A 17,947-nucleotide genomic window follows, 5' to 3' on the forward strand; every position below is an offset into this window, starting at 1 on the left:
AGATGGAAGTCAGCCATCATCATTGTGCGGATGAAGGGAATGTAGTCCATGGTCCATCCCTACCGTGAACTCCAACACCTTGAGAACTTCTTATCTCGTTCTTTGCTGTAACCTCAGCACGTCCCACGGGGATCCCAGTCGGGTCACCTGGGTGGCGTGAATGAATGGCTGGGCCGTGATGTTGTCATTCGCATCACTTGAGCTCGGTGGCCCCTGCTGTAAGCACCCCCCCTGTGTTACAGACCCGCCATGTGCTTCTCCCACCGGCTCAGAGGGCGAAACCCAACGCCGTACGCATTCAGGTGTGCAATAAAGTGCTTTTCACTTTTCGACGACTTCCTGTCTCCAGTGGCGTCCTCCATTAACCCGGACAGACAGACAAGAGATGCTTTCTATTGGTTATCCCCCTCCCAAAGGTGGGCCACTACCTGGCTTGACGATAAGATAGGGGACACCGGCTGCCTGTCAATATTGCCTCATGAATGTTGATGTCGCCATTGGCGCTCAAGTTGGACTTGAAGTTGCACAGTGCGTTTATTGTCCACGAGAGATAACACACCAAGACACTCCACCTCCACCACCCCTCCCAACTTTGCTGGCTACTATTTACTAGCAGCAGCTGTAGTGATGTGCCAAAAAAAGTTCTGGACATCAACCCTCGCTTTTCATCACTGCCGCTTCCGACTGCTAACAGGGATCAACCCCCGATTTCCCTGCCTCTCTTCTGTTCCATGCCGCAGCAGGCTGAATGTTGGTGAGGTCACTCCTGGAATCATATGGCAGGAATTGCCCACACCCAAATCATCTAAGAGGCATTGTCACGTTCCAAAACTTTGGATTTCATGCAAGTGCTTTTGACAAAGTGTTTGCCGCCTTCCTGATTTTTTGTTCATGTTTATCACACTTAAATGTTTCAGATCATCGAAGAAATTTAAATACTAGTCAATGACAACACAACTGAACACAAAATACATTTTTTTCATGAAAACTTGTATTATCACATGAGAAAAAAATCCAGATCTACTACTGTACATGGCCCTGTGTGGAAAAGGTGATTGCACCGTTAAAACATAAATTAACAGAAAGTAATTGAGGTCTATGAGCCCGGGTCTAACAGTCAGATCTATCAGACTCCAGCAAACAACAGTGAGAGCCATTATCCACAAATGCAGAAAACACGGAGCAGTGGTGAACCTTCCCAGGAGTGGCTGGCCAACCAAAATGACTCCAGGAGCGCAGCGACAACTCACCCAAGAGGTCACAAAAGACCCCACAACACCCAAATAACTTCAGGCCTCACTTGCCTCAGTTAAGGTCAGTGTTCATGACGCCACCATAAGAAGGTCACTGGGTAAAAACGGCTTGAATGGAAAAGAAAACCACTGCTGGGAAAAAAATAATAATTTCAATCAGATTTTTTCCAGATTTTTTTTTCTCTGCGGTCTGACGAGACAAAAGTTGACAAAATATGTGTGTCCCATTACATCTGGCGTAAAAGTAACGCATAAAAAGAACAGTAAAATATGGTGGTGGTAGTGTGATGGTCTGGGGCTCTTTTGCTGCTTCTGGACCTGGAAGAATTGCTGTGATAAATGGAAGCATGAATTCTGCTGTCAACCAAAAAATCTCGAAGGAGAATGTTCAGCCATCTTTTTGTAACCTTAAGCTGAAACCAACATGGGTTCTTTAGCAGGACAATGATCCAAAACACACCAGCAAGTCCACCTCTGATTGGCTGAAGAAAAACCAAATGAAGACTTTGGAGTGGCCTAGTCCAAGTCCTGACCTGAATCCTATTGAGATGCTGTGGTATCACCTTAAAAATGCAGTTCATGCTGGAAATGACAACAATTCTGCAAAGATGAGTGGGCTAAAATTGTTCCACAGGACTGTAAAAGACTCATTGCAAGTTATCACAAACTTGATTGCAGTTGTTGCTGCTTAGGGTGGCCCAACCAGTTATTAGCTTTAGTGGGCAATCGCTTTTTTACACAGGGCCATGTATGTTTGTTTTTTTTTTTTCTTCCTTAGTAATAAAATGTTTCATTTAAAAGCTGCATTTTACATATATATTTTACATGTTTGATGATCTGAATCATTTAAGTGTGACAAAAATGCAACAATGCAAACAATGAGAAATCAACCATACATGCAAACATATTTGTGGTTCTGAAATTATACAGTGCATAGCAGCTGTCTAGCTTTAGCATTTTGTAAATCACGTTGACATTTCGTACTTTCGCAGCTGTCGAAGCCATGCGATTACAATTATTGACATTGTTGGCATTTCCGTTTTGTTGGCACACTACGCAGGTTAAAATAGTATTAAAAAATGTATCTCAAATGCTGGGCCAGAGCTTAGCAACAGGTAGTAGAATTATGTTTTTATTTATTATCCCATCCGTCTATTTTCTATGCCATTTATCCTCACTAGGGTCACAGGGTTATTTATTATTAATTTGCTCAATCAATTATTAAATGTAATAAATTGTGTTAAAATATATTTGAAAAAGTATATTTTTTCTATAATTTGATTTATGTTTGTTTTATATTTATATGTGTAATATTTTATTATTATTTATGTTTATTTATGTTGTGTGTTCTGCACATTTTAGTTAAAATATGATGTTCTGGGTTGTTATATCTCGGTATCCAACATGAAACATTTAAAAAACAGATTTATTGTTGGCCAATGGATGCGTTTAATTGTATTTATTTATAGAAAATGCTGCCAATTAAAAAAATTACAAAAACAAGCTGCCAATTGAAAAAGGCCCCTTAGCCACATTTTGGATAGCCCACATCTAAATACAGTAGCTAGCTTGTAGTCTACTTTTAAAATACTATACAAAAGTGGCAAGTATTTGTTTACAGCCATCGTTAACTTCCGGATAAAAGACGTCACATGGTGGTCAACACGTGACCGAACCCAGGAAGTGGAACAATCCGACAAAGTGAGTATTTCAGTGTTAACTCCACAGCATATACCGCTTTTTAAAAAGATGTATGTATGTGTTAGTGTGTTAATTAATGTTTAAATTATTCAATTAATAATACAACAAATCATTTCGATACATGTTCGTGTAAAAAATATTTAGGTCATAAAGCGATATATATACATATATATATATATATAATGTAGAGTTTTTTTCGCCTTGTTCAGGCCTGAGGCTTTCTTAATTAAATCTTAACTGTTTGAAATGAAGGATTTAAATTGCTCAAGGCTTCAACACTACACTATTTGCCTCTTTTTCTTTTAACTGCGCTTTATTTATTCTACACCAAGTGGTCACTGCATGCCTTCTTCAAGCCGCCTCCCCGCGGCTGTGCTATATTTGACTAATTATCTTCTTTAACATCATTAACATTTCTATATTTTTTCTCAAGGATGGAGTGGGGAGGAGAGTGTGTCACTCATTTTTAAGAGGACAAGCGTCGGCGAAGTGTGAAAGGAAGGAAGAAAGAAAGAAAAAAAGAAGGCCTGGTTTCTCCAAGAGGTCAGTTAATTCATTTAATTAGGAAGCACACTCACAGAGGTTCGCTAAATAATTTAATTGAATCATAATAATCTGCCTCCTCTTCTTCTTCTTCTTCCAACCCACTATTTCTTTTTGTGTGCGAAACCTCTAAAACATATTTGAAGCGGTGCTTTTGTGCGTGGAGGAAATAACATCATAAATAATGACGAGCAAATGGTGCAGATGCACAGCTGCGGCATTCCTGCAGAGCACCAACAACAAAATGCACGCAGGCAAACATTTAAAGGTCGGCTTTCTGTGCCTATTTTTATTTATAGTGCAGTATTTGGAATTTTGCATATATTTTGTAATTCATCCACGGGAACATTGTGTGTGTAATTAATTAAAAATAATTAATAATAATAATAAACAGGACTTTTTAGCTAATGTTGCACAAAAATGCATTATTATTATTATTATTATTATTATTAACCAGATGTGCACTGCATCTTTTATGTTAAAGTTATTCTCCTGCAAAAGTCTGCCTTTTCTTCTTTTTTTTTTACCCTTCTTGCTATAATAAAGCATTTCTCCCTGGGCTTTATTGATCACTCACTCTGAGCTAATGTAATTATCCTCATCAATAGGGTGACTGCAGGGAGAATCATTATGTGGCTGACATTGATAAATGATCAGGCCAAATGCGGACCTTTTTCTCCCAGGAAGACCCCCCCCCCCGCCTCCGCACACACCCCTCAGCGCCCCCCACTCCCAGGCCCACATAACGTAGTCATAGAAACACCTTATGGTGAAGAAAAGTGCTGAAATGTATAAATAAAATGGCGAACTTGTGCGGATAACCTAATGAATTAACGCATTTTAATTTTCCACCTTGTATGAAAATCCCGACTAAACAATAGATTAAAAAAATAGTGCTTTTTCTTCGATTTGTGGTGTATTGTAGGGAATTTATGTGTTTTTTTTTGTGCGGGTGGGGGCCCGCCTGTGACAGGGAGGAGATGAAGGGGAGGAGTTGTTTGGTTCGGCTGGATCATCCATCATTCCCTGTCAAGACACATGGGCACAAGGAAAAACAGCAGAGGCAATCTACCTTCTGTCTCATCGGGAAAAAAGAGAGGGGGAGGGATGATGTGTATGGAAAGAGAAAGAGAAAGGGAAACTAAACCATTCATATTGAAAAAAATCCACACCTTTTCCTCTTTGAAAATTATATTTATCGAATAATCGTAAATCTGCTTCAATCTTTTTTTTAATAACAAATGTGCTAGAAATTGGCTAAAAACAAACAAAAAACTGGCATTTCACGAGGAGAAAATGTATTAAGAAGACGAGTCGTGCCAAGGAATAAAAACATTTTAGTGCAGGTGTCAAACTTCCTCACTACAAATACTATTATTTATCAAATATCATACATACATACATTAAATACGGCAAAACTAGAGCCCGGAGGAGGGGAAATGCGAGCTAAATTAAACATGTACATTTAGATTTAGATATGTTAAAGGCTATTTACTTTCGTAAAAAGTTTTGTGTTTAAAAATGAACGGAGACAATCCACACGTGCTGCAAAACTGTGCAAACATTTTATAATTAGAATATATATTTACATAGAACTAGAACAGGTTAAGGGGGGGCATGGTTCGTTTATAATTTAAGGCCTTAAAAAAACAATGGAACGTGTCTGTTTTGTTTGCGAAAATGTAATTATTTGAAAATACTCCACGTACGTCGTAATTAATTTTAATTATAACTTATTGAATGCCGTTGGGGTTATTTACGTGGGGAGGGCACATTTAAAATAATTCATACATAATATTAAATAAATGAAGTAAATACATTTTAAAAAAGGCAGTTTGAAATGGAGTTTAAAGGCCGTCCTCGTGCCGGGTGTTGGTTCTTGTCTCGTGCGAGTGTGCCGTAAAGCAGGAAAAAGGCCTGTTGTTGCATCTTGCAGTTCCAAACTCGGCCGACAGGCGCCGCTGCCAAACAGGAGAGGCTGCAGCAGCATGCTCCTGTAAAAAACATTTTCACTGCTCTTCCTTAAAAACTCCAAATATTTTCATTTTTTTTAAACTCCACGTGATTGACAGCTATTCATAATGCATGTGTATATTTTCCTGACAGCTAAATAATGCCTTTTCCTTTTTTCCATGCAGTCACTATAGGCTTGCACACTATAAATTATAGTGATTCACTTTTTTAAAAACTATGGTGTAAGAAAATGTAAATTTGTGTTAAATCCACCATAATAATAATAATAATAATAATAATAATAATAATAATAATGTGGAAAAACCACAAGCTAATCAGGCAAAAATGTACCCCCCAAAAAAATCAAAAAATGAAATATTTATTACAGCATTTGTGACTGAACACCTTTTTAAAACAATACGTCACAGTCCTCATACAAGTATTTTTAATGTATTTTTTGACAAAGCTTTTAAGGGAGATGGCATCTTATCTTCTAGTGAGGAACACGTGCTGAGAGGGGGGGGGTGGGACAAAGTAAAACCAAAAATAAAAGCAGGAGGAAGGAATTCATGGACATATACAATATCAATGCCACAGCAGATCTGAAACTAGCAAAAAACATTCTTTTTTTTCAATTGAGGTAAACACATAGAATATCTAACATGAAACAATTAATAGACTGAACTCTGTACGAAGTTTGTTACAATAGTCTCTCAGCTTTTTTTCTTCTTTTATTACCCCCTCCCCAAAAAGCATGAGTTTATAATTTAAGTGTTTTTTTCTTCTTTTTTTTTTGGCTGCATAAACAGCTTCTCTTCAGTGCCGCAGAACCAACATGTGTACAGTCCGAGAGTGTTGATCTGCAGATAAAAAAGAAGCAGAGTGGGATGTCACTTTTTCTTCTTTTTCCCCCCTCCCACTGTGGAGCTTCCTTCCTTGCTCTTCAGCAAATAAGAGTCCCAGGTTAAAAAAAAAAAAAGTATAAAAACCAACACAATCCAGTGCTTGGGCAATTTTAACAGGGCAACATTCATTCATGAGCCTTTATAGTAAAAAAAAAAAAAAAAAAAGAAAATCTTCAGGAGAGATCCGGTGTCATCTAGCCTAGCAGCCTTTTCCCATCATGCCCTGTTTTTAAGGTGGGGTGGGGGGTGTGGGACAGGATCTGATGGCCATGTGTGGTGTTTTTTTGAGATGTTCCATCTTCTTCTGTTGTTTCATAATAGTGCTGTGCTGCTCTTCCAGGAGAGAAAATCCTAAAAACTAGCTCGGAAAACATAAAAATCCAAAGTTTTAACTTATTATCTATATTTTCATACTACAGTAGTAATAACTCTTGGAGTTGTTTCTTTTTAAAGTCTTCCAGAGTGATTTTTTTTAAATGTTTGAAAGCGCCAAGAGTGTGTTTTTGTCCGCTCTTTTTTTGAAAAGTTTTGAGTTTGCGTCCTCTGGTGTAGCAAAAAGCCCAAGACTTTACAAGGTGTCAGCTTGGTCCTCCACTGGGGTGAAAGTGTAACAAAACAAAGTTAGAAAAAAGAGTCGTCACAGTTTGTCTGGAATTCTTCAGTTCCTTTTAAGAAGAAAAAAAAAAAAGTCATCATGGAGGGACACCGCCGCCTTAGTCTTCTTTTTTTCTTTACATAAAAGCAGTCGCGGGCTCTTCCTTCAGGCGTGGATGTCCAGGCCCGCTCCTCCAGTGGCGGGGTCCATGGGCGTGAGCAAGGGGGGTCTCTGCTGCGCAGATACGGCCATCCCCGGGTGGGACGAGGGTCCTCCGTGCATCAGCATGGCGTGGTGGTGAGGGTGGTGGGGGTGGTACGTGTGAAGAGGAGGGGGTCCGTGTCGCAGCTGGCTGGGGTAGGAGGTCATCTGATGGGGGTTGCTGTAAGTAGAGGGGGCCATGCTCACGCCCATAGGACCGCTCTGAGGTACGTAGTCGCCCGGCACGCCTGGCAGACCTGACAAGAAGAAGAAGAAGACATTATTTTATGTATTTATTTATTTTAACGTGCGTTCCTGCCAGCTAAAAGACACATTACTGCAGCACACTATTTCAAAGCTTTACGATGCCCAGTAGCATTGCGGTCAGCCACCATATTGACATGCGTCGCGTGCCTGCCCCCTGCGGTGTTCAAGGAACATGCATGCTCGCTCTCACACGGGGGCGTTTGATTTAGGGTGTGCTCATTCTAGGCCATCCAAAGGGCCGTGCTAAAGTTGGTTTGACTTGCGTGAGTGCACCCAACCTGGACATGCTAACCCATCATCTAATGCGGTGCTTCTCAAATAGTGAAGCGGGGGCCCCCCTGGGGGGGAGCATGGTGTGGCAGGGCGTGACAGGCCCTCATAAAATTTCTGCAAGGTCGGCACGTCTGATGGCATCTTTGTTCATGCTTGAATGACACTAGTGCCAGCAACTCATACAGTGGTTTGTACAGATTCATGGTCACCTCCGCCATGACTGCCAAAAAACCAAAAACGTGAGTGAGGTGGGGGGGGACACAATATGATTTTATTTCATAGGACCCAGGATTCCTGGCGGAACTCCTGCCACTGCCTTGCGTAATAGAAATAAACAACCACTCAGAATAAGCCACAAAGTAAAGTTGCAGTAATACTTGTGTATTGAATAGGAGTGTAGCAATTCATCTACTACATCATGTATCGATTTATATTCCTGAGTCAACTACATGGATCGGTGTTCGGCAAGTTGATCTAACATCGTTTAAAAGGTAATCAATTGATACTAGAAAATGCACTAGGTCAAAGCACAGCATGTTTTATATGGATGTGTTTTTTTTTTTTTTTTTAAGCGCTATGTTAAACGTTACTCGATTCAGTTTACCCATCTGTGATGTCATCGCCACACATCAGCAGACAACATAATGGAGGATGGACGGCAGAGGACAAGGTGGCTAGCAAGAAATGATCAGGCCACCATTGTTGTCCAGTGTGTGGAAACACTTGGGCTTTTGCAAAGAGGGAGACGGTCTAAATAAGTCTCTTTCTGTTTGCAGGATATGTAAAGGCCAAGTGAAATACCATGGCAACACGACAAATCTCTCCAATCACCTACTAGGGCGCCTTGGGATTTCACGCAACGCTGAAAGTCGCAGGTAAACCTACTGTTAATTCACCCTGGTTGCACTGTATTTGGATATTATTGCATTATGTTGGAAAAACAGGAGTAGCTGCTAAGCTTATTGTACAAATATTGGTTGCATGTACTCTGCTTTCAGTGAAAATATTCAACCAGAATGTGAATGCATTTTCCATTATTTGTTGTTTACTTGTTGCTTTATATTCATAATTAATGTATACCAGATTCCCTTATTAAAAACTAGGAAAATACACTTGCACTGTCTGGTATCCAAGTATTTATTTTGCTGAATCATTTCTGATCGTATCATTCTAAATGCACCAACATTGTCCTTGAATCGTATCGGCAACCTTAGCACTGAAGTGACGATGTGGAGCAGTGCGAGTTCCCCTAAAGCAGCTTTTTATTCAAGGAGATATCACAACATATCAAAGCAATCCCATTTGCAAATACAGTATGTCCTCTAGTGGCTGTAAGCAGTATAAAATGTACACATAAATACACAAAGGCATTGTTAGGATGTCATTACAATTATTGAACACTCTATTTCTTAGCTGCTATTTGTTGAGTTTGCATGGCCTTGGCCCCAGTGCGGCAGGTACAGTTGATTTTTTTTTACAGTGAATTTGACTGTACAGGACTTGTTAGCCAATCAGGTCTTTGAACAAGAAGTATAACATGAAGGGGGGGGGGGTATGTGGGCGGAGTCCCCTGACGTGATGGTAGCATACTGGCCTTGCTTAGGTAATTGTGTCATGTTTGCTGTAAACTATACTAGATGCTGAGGATAGTGGGTGGAAACGGGAGCGGGTTGGTGTGGCGTTGGGAAAAGTTTGGGGTCGGCTCTACAGGCCTGCACCTTCAGGGAAAGTACAGCGAGTACATGGGATATGTTAATGGCGGTGCTGGTTGTGGGGTCACACTGGAGCCAGGGGGGCCTAGATCTGGGCTGGGGTCTTGGGGGGGGCCGGCCCGCTCTGTAATGTGAACCCCTGGGGGATTAGAAGCTGTAATAGGAGGGGAGAGGTCGCTGCAAGGTCACTAAGCATGCTCGCTCTCTGCATTCCTGCACCTTAGTACACTGCAATTAAGAAATTACACTGGAGGGCCCTTGTGAGGGGAAGAGGACAGAAAGGAGAGGAAAGGTGGGTTGGTGGGGAGGGAGGGGGGACAGCGCAGACCTGAGATTAATGACCGATCTCATTGGCTGAGAGGCTGGGCCATTTTCCAATACTCCCCACTTGCATGTCACATCATTGGGAATGCACATATTTGTGAGAGCAGGTCTCTTAAAACCTCACTACCGGGGTCATAAAATAAATAAATCATTCAAGGAGGGGGGGCGGCCGCGTTGGTACCCCCCCCACCTTCCCCGCCTCTTATAACCTGGAGCAGCTCCTGTTAAAAGACCCAGCAGATGTTTTTGACACTGTAAACTGGTAATCTCCACTCTTTGGAAGAAGCTGCAGCCATTCCATTATGATGCAGACCGCCTCCTTTATTAACAAGAGTGTTAAAACCATGTGAGGACACACTGGACCCCCCCCCCCCCACCACCACCACCCCCAGCTTGCATGCCTGTTGGCTGCTGTTATGGCACAGTGCTCAAGCTCAATGGCCGGCCGTAATTAAGTAGCAAATACGCCATATTGTGCGGCTGTGTAATCAAATCAAGAGAGAATAATATTCCTCTGTATTAAGCTATTAATGTAATTGGTCATGAAGCGGAAAGTGCTTGACGTAATTAAATAGTCTCAAAATTATACGAGCGCCCATATTAAGAATTAGCCAACCTGAGCTAATGTTGTCGCTGTGTGGCTGTTTTAGGGAACATTGCTTCCGGATTTTTCCAAGCAGAGATGAGGAGATTAGGGAAAAAAAAGGAGAGTGAGAGGAGACAAGGACCGGAGGGGTGAAATGATCTCTGTCGGCGGAATGGTGTCTTTGACCCAACGGAAAAATCCAGTCGTCCATTTACATATAAAGAGTTCTTTTAATCAAGGTAAGTGCTATTATATTGTGGCTCATTGCGCAGCACAGTTTAGGTGTTAAGATAAATTATCCTCCGGAACCTCGGCCGCCCTTTGGGGCTCCATTTTTCAAATGTCAGCAACTGTGGTGGGAAGCGGGGTCCTGGATGGCTACCTCAATCAGGCTGCCTCCATTTAGTTGCATTCCTATGTGTGTGTGTGTGTGTGTGGTCCTTTAGCCGCTATGCTAACAGCTAAACATAAATTTAACGCAATGTCTTGTCTCGGGGTGCCCCACCACTTCCCCCGCCCCCCTTCGCGCTGCCCCTTAAATTGTCACCATCCAGTAAAAAATAATCAAAACACATCTCTGCTCAAAACAAACCCCCTCTTGTGAAGACTCAACCATGCCACCCCCAGGCCCTTGTATATCTTGTTCTGGGTGGGGTGGGGTGGGGTGTAATGTACTGCGGCGTTCCCATCTTTGCATATAAGATAATTTGGGCATCAATCCTTCCCCGGACAGATTTATGTCACTCGGAGGACAGTTTCACTTCTCCTTCTTTATCGCTTCACTGGAGCCTGCTTAATTTCCAACCCCCCCATCCCAAATAGCCCCATTCCCCAGGAGATGTTATTTTTTCCCTAAATGTCCAACATTTGCATCCTTGGCTGTCCAGAAAGAGAGTGATGGCGCTGTTGTGATAAATAAATGTCTGTCCGTCCTCTTGTTGTCTGGCGCCACAAGTCCCGTCCTCTCCATCCTGGGACGACCAAGGAGGGGGGGCTTCTTTTTCTTTTTCCCAACTTAATTCATCCTTAACTACTCCCCATCCCTGCCTCCCATCCTGCTCCGATGCCGTATATTGAGGTGGAAACATCAAAGCCCCAAGCCCCACGCAAGCTGGGAAAGAAATAAAAAAGACAAATAAAGATGACAAAGAGCCCAGTACTTACTTCCCCCTTTTTCTTTGCGTTTTTGCTTTACAAGACGGAGGTTACATGTAGTGCCATTGCCCATCCATGCCCATATTCATCCCCATTCCACTCATAGGCCCTGGGAAGAGGAGAGAAACGCCAAAGAGGAGTCAGAATCACAAGTGAAGACCAGACAGGGAAGCTTCAGATGGAAAAAAGGACCACGGAAGAGGAAGACATGACCATTAGGGATGAGTGTTTGAGTACCATCAAAGTATTTCTTTTTGTTTGTTTTCTGCATATATTTTTATCATTGTATTTTTTCATTTTAATTTGTGTAAACTGCTGCTCTTTCATAACTTTATTCTGAGTAATTCCAAAACAATTAATGTATCTCCAACTCAGGAACACGTCTTTAATCCGCTAGTCCTAGGAACGACAGTCATTGTCACAAGGCCACAACGAGGTGCATTCATGGACACTGTCAAATATCCCGTCTTTACGATGCGTGCATGCGTGGTCTAAATAATAAGTACTCAGAAATCCCAGAAAATACATCTACGCTCAAAACATGTGAATCCAACCTGAGCTACGTGATGTCTTTGAGCAGGGAATAATGCAGTTCAGGTGTCATTCAAACGTTCTGCTACTATTAGAGAGACTAGCATTAGATTAGCTTTTCCCACATTCGTGCTAGCTTCTTTTTAGCTTCATTTAAACTGTTGAAATATACAGTATAATAACTGTGTCCTGTCACTTGTGTTTCTGTTCACAAAATACAGCCGTGCATCTGCTGGTTGCAGCCAAGTCGTGCAATTGGATGAATTTGGAATCATCAGTTTCTCAACAACAGTACATCCTGGCTATTAGCTATTCGAGTTATGCAAATGAGAAAAACTTGAATACTGGAAGTAACCATAAAACCCCTGAAAATGTGCATTTTTTGAAACTCTAAACCGTATAAGCTGTGCTCCTACCAGGTCTTAAACAACACATAACATAACATCACGTCTTGTGAAGGCATCTTCTTGCTGGAAAATGTTACTAGAATTGATGTGTGAGACAGCGTTCTCTGCTACATAGTTGGAGTAGTCTTGTTTCTCTTGCAGATAGCGCCATCAAACCACTGTCTATTGTAGTTACCATATTGATTACCATTATTGATTTAATTTAGTGTACCCCCCCAAAAGGAGAGAAAATACAGCTATGAAAATGCTATACTTATCTATTGTAATTTGTATTTATTAATTTTGTGGCTAGACACTTGTTGCTACAGACTGAACAGCACCTCTGCTGGTTGCAGACAAGTAGTGCACTGCATTTTTATCGATCAATTAATCAATGCATGATGTAAAATTATTGATTTGATGATTTTTGGTCACTTTTATAGGACTAAAGGAAGAAAGAAACAGAAAGTTCTGATATAGTGCTTGTGCAGCTCGTGCTAAGTGTTAGCGCTCATGCCACAGACGGCGTGGATGGATGGATCACTTTTGGAAGGCGTGGGGGGGGCACGCTCGACAAGCAGACGGGGAACTCACCGGCCGGTCGGATCCCCATGTGCTGCTGCCCGTCCAGCACGAAGCTGCCCATGGGCTGGCCCTCGGGACTGTATGCTGCTCCTTGGCTCACTGAAGGATCAAGAAGAAAACCTGATTGTAGTCAAAACGCGGGCATGAGGAAGGGGCAAAGGGAGGAGGAGGACGAGGGTTTGGTTTGGGAAGGGGGGGTGGGGAGGGAGAGGCGGAGGAGGAGGAAGAAGAAGAGAAAACACACCAGACAATCAGCAATTGTCTCAGCTCCAGCCCAAACATACTGTAAGACATTGTGCTCATGTTTGTGGACTGCATTGGGGGACGCGTGGCATGCACACACACACACACACACACCATGACATATATCACAAACATTGTTCCCACACTACGTGATGGAAGGAGCCATGCAGTAAAAGTCTTAATTGCCAAAAATAGGATGATAAAAATCTATCTGCTTGTATTATCCTGTTTGGATTATGGAAGAGAATTATGTTTGGATAATCTACAGATCAAACAGTCATGGTCTTTAGTTGGGATAGACTCCATGTACTGCATGTATGGGCTGTAAAATACACAATTTGCTTTGCTAATTTCAAGCGTGCTGGTAAACAAAAACTAATTAGGATGAGGGTGATGGAATCATCCCAAAGAATAACATACATATATATGTGTAGCAAATTCACATTTAATAAACGACACCAAAAAAAATAGACCGCTATGCATAACATTCAATGCACAGCTGAGAATATCGAGGAAAGACCGTCGCGGTTCCAACCACCGCCGTGAATAATTCTTTAAAAAAATGATTAGTCGAATTTTTTCCATCTCACTTTTAACTGTTAAACTGTTTAACTTTTTTTTTTTTTTTACACTTTTACACTTCTTTTTACACTTTAGAGTTAAGTGTAAAAATGTCTCTCAATGGTGACAGCTTGACACTGGAATGGATCATTTCTATTTTTCATTATTTCCTAAGGGAGAAATTGGACCTCAAGCAGTACATTTTTAGTCTAGAGCAGGCGTGCCCAAAGTGCGGCTTGCGGCAGAATTTTTATTGGCCCTCAACGCAAAAATAAATTCAAAATATTAGGGAAATAGTGTCATAATATTAAGAGGGAAAAAAGGTGTAATTTTATGAGAACAAAGTTGTAATTAAAAGGGGGGAAAAGTACATAGGTGTAAAAGCCTCTTATTAGTATCAGCTTCAGTCTTTGTTTTTTTTTCCCTCCCATTTTTGCTGTTTTTTTCTTCACTTTCTTCTCAAAAAATCATTCCCGTAATATAACTTTTTCCAAAAAGTCAAAAGATTTTGTTTTTATATTTCAACTGATACAAAAATTACATTATTTTCATCATAATATTACAAAATTATTCTCTTAAATGATTTTTCCATGACTAGATTGGCTGAACTTGGCTACATGGTGTCAGAAGATTGGAAAGACCTGGGTTCGATTCTCTGTGTGGAGTTTGCATGTTCTCCCCGTGCATGTGTGGGTTTTCTCCGGGTACTCCGGTTTCCTCCCACATTCCAAAAACATGCTAGGTTAATTGGCCACTCCAAATTGTCCATAGGTATGAATGTGAGTGTGAATGGTTGTTTGTCTATATGTGCCCTGTGATTGGCTGGCCACCAGACAAATAACCATCCACACTCGCATTCATACCTATGGACAATTTGGAATGTGGGAGGAAACCGGAGTACCTGTAGTAAACCTACGCATGCACGGGGAGAGCATGTAAACTCCACACAGAGATACCCAGGCAGAGAATTGAACCCAGGTCTGTATGGCCTACATTCTAACCACTCGTCCACCTGTTTTATTGTTGTTCCATTTTATTGTTATTGTTATATTTTTTGAATATGGCGCGGGCTGCACTCCTGAATGAAAGTCCCGGAAGTCCCGCCCCTTCCAACATGTGATTTGATGTAAATCTAGGAGCTAGATAAGTAGTTGAATGAAACGTAAAGTACTCTTGACTTACTATAGGAAATCTCCAATTAGATTAAATCACATTGAGAAGATAGCCTGCGGGGGTAACTTGAGGTAACTACCCCCCCACCACCTCCCCTCCTTCCACTCCTTTCTTTGAAATGAAACTGGGCAACAGTGTGCATGCAAGGATTTGTTTTTTGTTTTTTGGAAAGGACATCTTCACACCAGGGAAGGAAGAGGAGGGAGGAGAAGGGGAGGAAGAATAGAAGAAGACAAGTGTTACTGTACGTTTTTTTACCTGCTCGATTTGACTGGTCAATCATGGGCTGTACTATTCTTCTCCTGGCATTAATGAACCTGGCAGAAGAAGAAGAAGAAAACACTCAATCACGGGGCTGAAGGATTGACGACGAGAGACACACACATCCAAACAAAACAGCAACAAACAAAAGGCCGATTGTGTGGCGACTTGGGAACCCAGAGAGGGATACTTTTAATGTTCCTTATGATGCCCCCTCCCCTCCTTCACTCCCTCGTTTAATAAAGCTTTTGATTACGTCGGGTTGCTACGGGCACCGGGGAGACATTCCTCAAGTATTAGTTGCAGAGGGGGGACGCTCGCGGTGGCACATCCCTTTCTCCGTCCGTCTTTTTTATCCCCCCCTCGCAGACAGTTTGGCCCTGCACACGCCGACTTCCCTGCATCCCGTCTCCAGATCCTTCTTTCCAATCTTAGGATGTCCCTCATTGGAATTTGAAAGTAAGCTTTAATTAAGAAACACAGAGGATACAAATGGTTTCTTTCATTGCCCTCAATGGGACCCCAACTCAAGGGGGGTGCGCCCCCTCTTTCCAGCTGTCCAGAAATGAGGACCAGGCACGGAGTGTTCACATGGTATTGTTATGTCAGCGAGCCCATCAATTAGACCCGTCTGAAGTTTTATCACCGCCTTAGCAGCAAATAAGCTCCACACGCACACAAAAAAGGAACCTCGGGTACATGGAACCCAAGGGTCACATGGAGGTGAGTGGCAGCCGGGGGCGACCTTTTTAACTTGACGCCTTTTTAACACAAACTGACCGCTCGAGCCCGAGAAAGCTCCTCCATTCACGTTCATAAAAATGGTAGAACGGCCATGTGGTTGATATTAAAAGCTGTCCAGTTTTTGCGGTCCTCTGCAGAGAACGAGGGCCTCCCCCACAGCATACGGGGGCCTGGCTAAAGAGGTGGTCATTAGCAGGAGCAGTGCTGGAACCAATTTGGGTTCCTAATCCCCCATGAAGTCCTGATACCTGCCCGTACCTTCCCAACGGACCCTAAACACCCTTAATCTGCCCTCGTCCAAGTGACACGCTTAAGGAACAACAAGCTGCATGCTTGGCAAAAGAATGACAAGGGCAGGGCATCCACGGGGGCAGGTACACGGGGGGGGCAACCAGCCTTCACGTCCCTCCCGGTGGGTGGCAAAGATGAAAGTATTCAAGGGATTTAGACACTTTAGGTGAAAGTCACATAGCAAAGGATTTGAGGCAAACGCCTGCAAGAGATGCTTCCAGCATGGCAACCCCCCCACCCTCACCCCCCATCTCCCCGTCTTTATACCATAATGGTTTCTCTCTAAAGACCCCAAGGGGGAGGAAATGTTTACAAGGTGTGCTCTTTTTCATCTGTAAGCGACAACAGAACATGAGGGAAAACTTCTTTAAAAAATTCTGAAATCAAATACTGCGTATAAGTATACATACATAGTTAAATACATAGTTAAATACATAGTTAAATACATAGTTGTAGTTATTGGCAGGGTGAAAAGAAATAAGAATAAATAATAATACACGTAGCATGTTTGGCCAAGCAACTGTATGTCACATACTGCCTCATTTGCTATTGTGTGCTTAACTTGTCGCCATGGCAACCAGGAGGCGTTTTGCCTGCACCAAGGGAGCGGTTTGGAGAATAAGGGGCTGTAGTGGTGACCAAAGAACCCCTGCACCCCCCCTCCTTCTTTTGGCCTTAGAGCATCTTTTATCAGAGTAGAGCAAAGCCAATTGGGCTTATCGAGGTCGGCCCTGATAACGCTGTTAATGGTGTGTGCTTAGGAGAACAGAACCGGGACCAGCCGGGCCCACTGGGACTAACAGGGGCCAGTGGGACCCACTGATGGATGGGTGGATACGAGAACCCAGTGACTTGGGTATCAACCCGTAGCTTGACCACAGAGACTTCACTGTACCCCTGTGCTGTAAATCCACAGAACCAGAACCCCCCCACCTTTTATTATCTACATCTGGTGGAGCTTATTACTGGCTGCCTCTGCTGACTGTTATAACGTATACACACACAGCATGGGAACTCCACGCTGTCTTCAAACAAATAATTAAAGGCAAGGTTAGGGGTCGTGTGTAGGTCATTCCTCGGGATACGCCGCAGAATGTGTACATTCTCCCCGGGAGAGGCTGAAATAGTGTTGAGGACGGATGGGGGGGCGGCGAGGGACTTCTTCTTTAGGCATTATTAAGGTTGAGGATGCTTCTGGAGTCCATGTGCTAACTCTGCTTTTCAAGCATGAGTGTGAATGTGTGTGCACGTGTCTCTTATGTGTGTGTGTGTGTGTGTGTGTGTCTCAGCACATTCTTTAAACATGAGCACCTACAGTAGCGCTTAGCATGCCCTAAAATGGCAAGATGCTCACATCGGTGCAATACATATGTGGCGAGACGGAGGAGGATCCTCAGGAAGGATTGTGTTTTGGCTGTGAAAATAACAGTCCAAGTATGAATGATGGAGCCAAGGCAGCAGGAGTCCACTTGACACCGGGTCTCCGCTAGGCTGGATCAACACAGCAGCCACGGCGACTAATATGGGCTCACACACGAGGGGGTGGCCTGTTAAGTAGCCTGGCGAGCACACAATGTTGTTTTGTGTCTCACCGTGCGTGTGTGCCAGAAGACTGTCTCCACAGGAGCGTGTGTATTTTTAATATTGGGTATTTTTCTATTCCGTCCACCAGCGAACCAGACTGCGTTTTTAGGTCATCGATAT

At 42.6% G+C, this 17,947-nt stretch overlaps 1 protein-coding gene and 1 long non-coding RNA gene across 6 annotated transcripts in view; one reads left to right on the plus strand and one right to left on the minus strand.

The window, feature by feature from the left end:
* The first annotated feature begins 2,881 nt into the window (after positions 1-2,881).
* LOC131140745 (uncharacterized) lies at positions 2,882-11,817 on the plus strand. Its single transcript, XR_009132457.2, has 5 exons — positions 2,882-2,954; positions 3,388-3,497; positions 8,468-8,566; positions 10,378-10,552; positions 11,575-11,817. It is a non-coding gene; the product is annotated as an uncharacterized LOC131140745 (long non-coding RNA).
* The window catches only part of meis2a (Meis homeobox 2a), a 94,591-nt gene continuing 82,457 nt past the window's right edge, over positions 5,814-17,947 (minus strand). For 2 of the 5 annotated variants that reach the window (XM_058091429.2, XM_058091428.2), the window contains exons 10-13: positions 15,206-15,264; positions 12,980-13,090; positions 11,478-11,577; positions 7,259-7,408 (exon numbers count right to left, since the gene is read on the minus strand). In XM_058091429.2, coding sequence (XP_057947412.1) covers positions 11,519-11,577; positions 12,980-13,090; positions 15,206-15,264 — 229 coding nt within the window. In that variant the 3' untranslated portion in view covers positions 7,259-7,408; positions 11,478-11,518. Of the gene's footprint in view, positions 7,409-11,477; positions 11,578-12,979; positions 13,091-15,205; positions 15,265-17,947 lie in introns of all 5 variants that reach the window. The other 3 variants (XM_058091431.2, XM_058091432.2, XM_058091433.2) reach the window with 3 other exon arrangements.

Source organism: Doryrhamphus excisus, linkage group LG14, assembly GCF_037039965.1.
Source record: "Doryrhamphus excisus strain RoL-2023G ecotype Guam linkage group LG14, RoL_Dexc_Guam_v1.1, whole genome shotgun sequence".
In the NCBI taxonomy this organism is placed as follows: Eukaryota; Metazoa; Chordata; class Actinopteri; order Syngnathiformes; family Syngnathidae; genus Doryrhamphus; species Doryrhamphus excisus.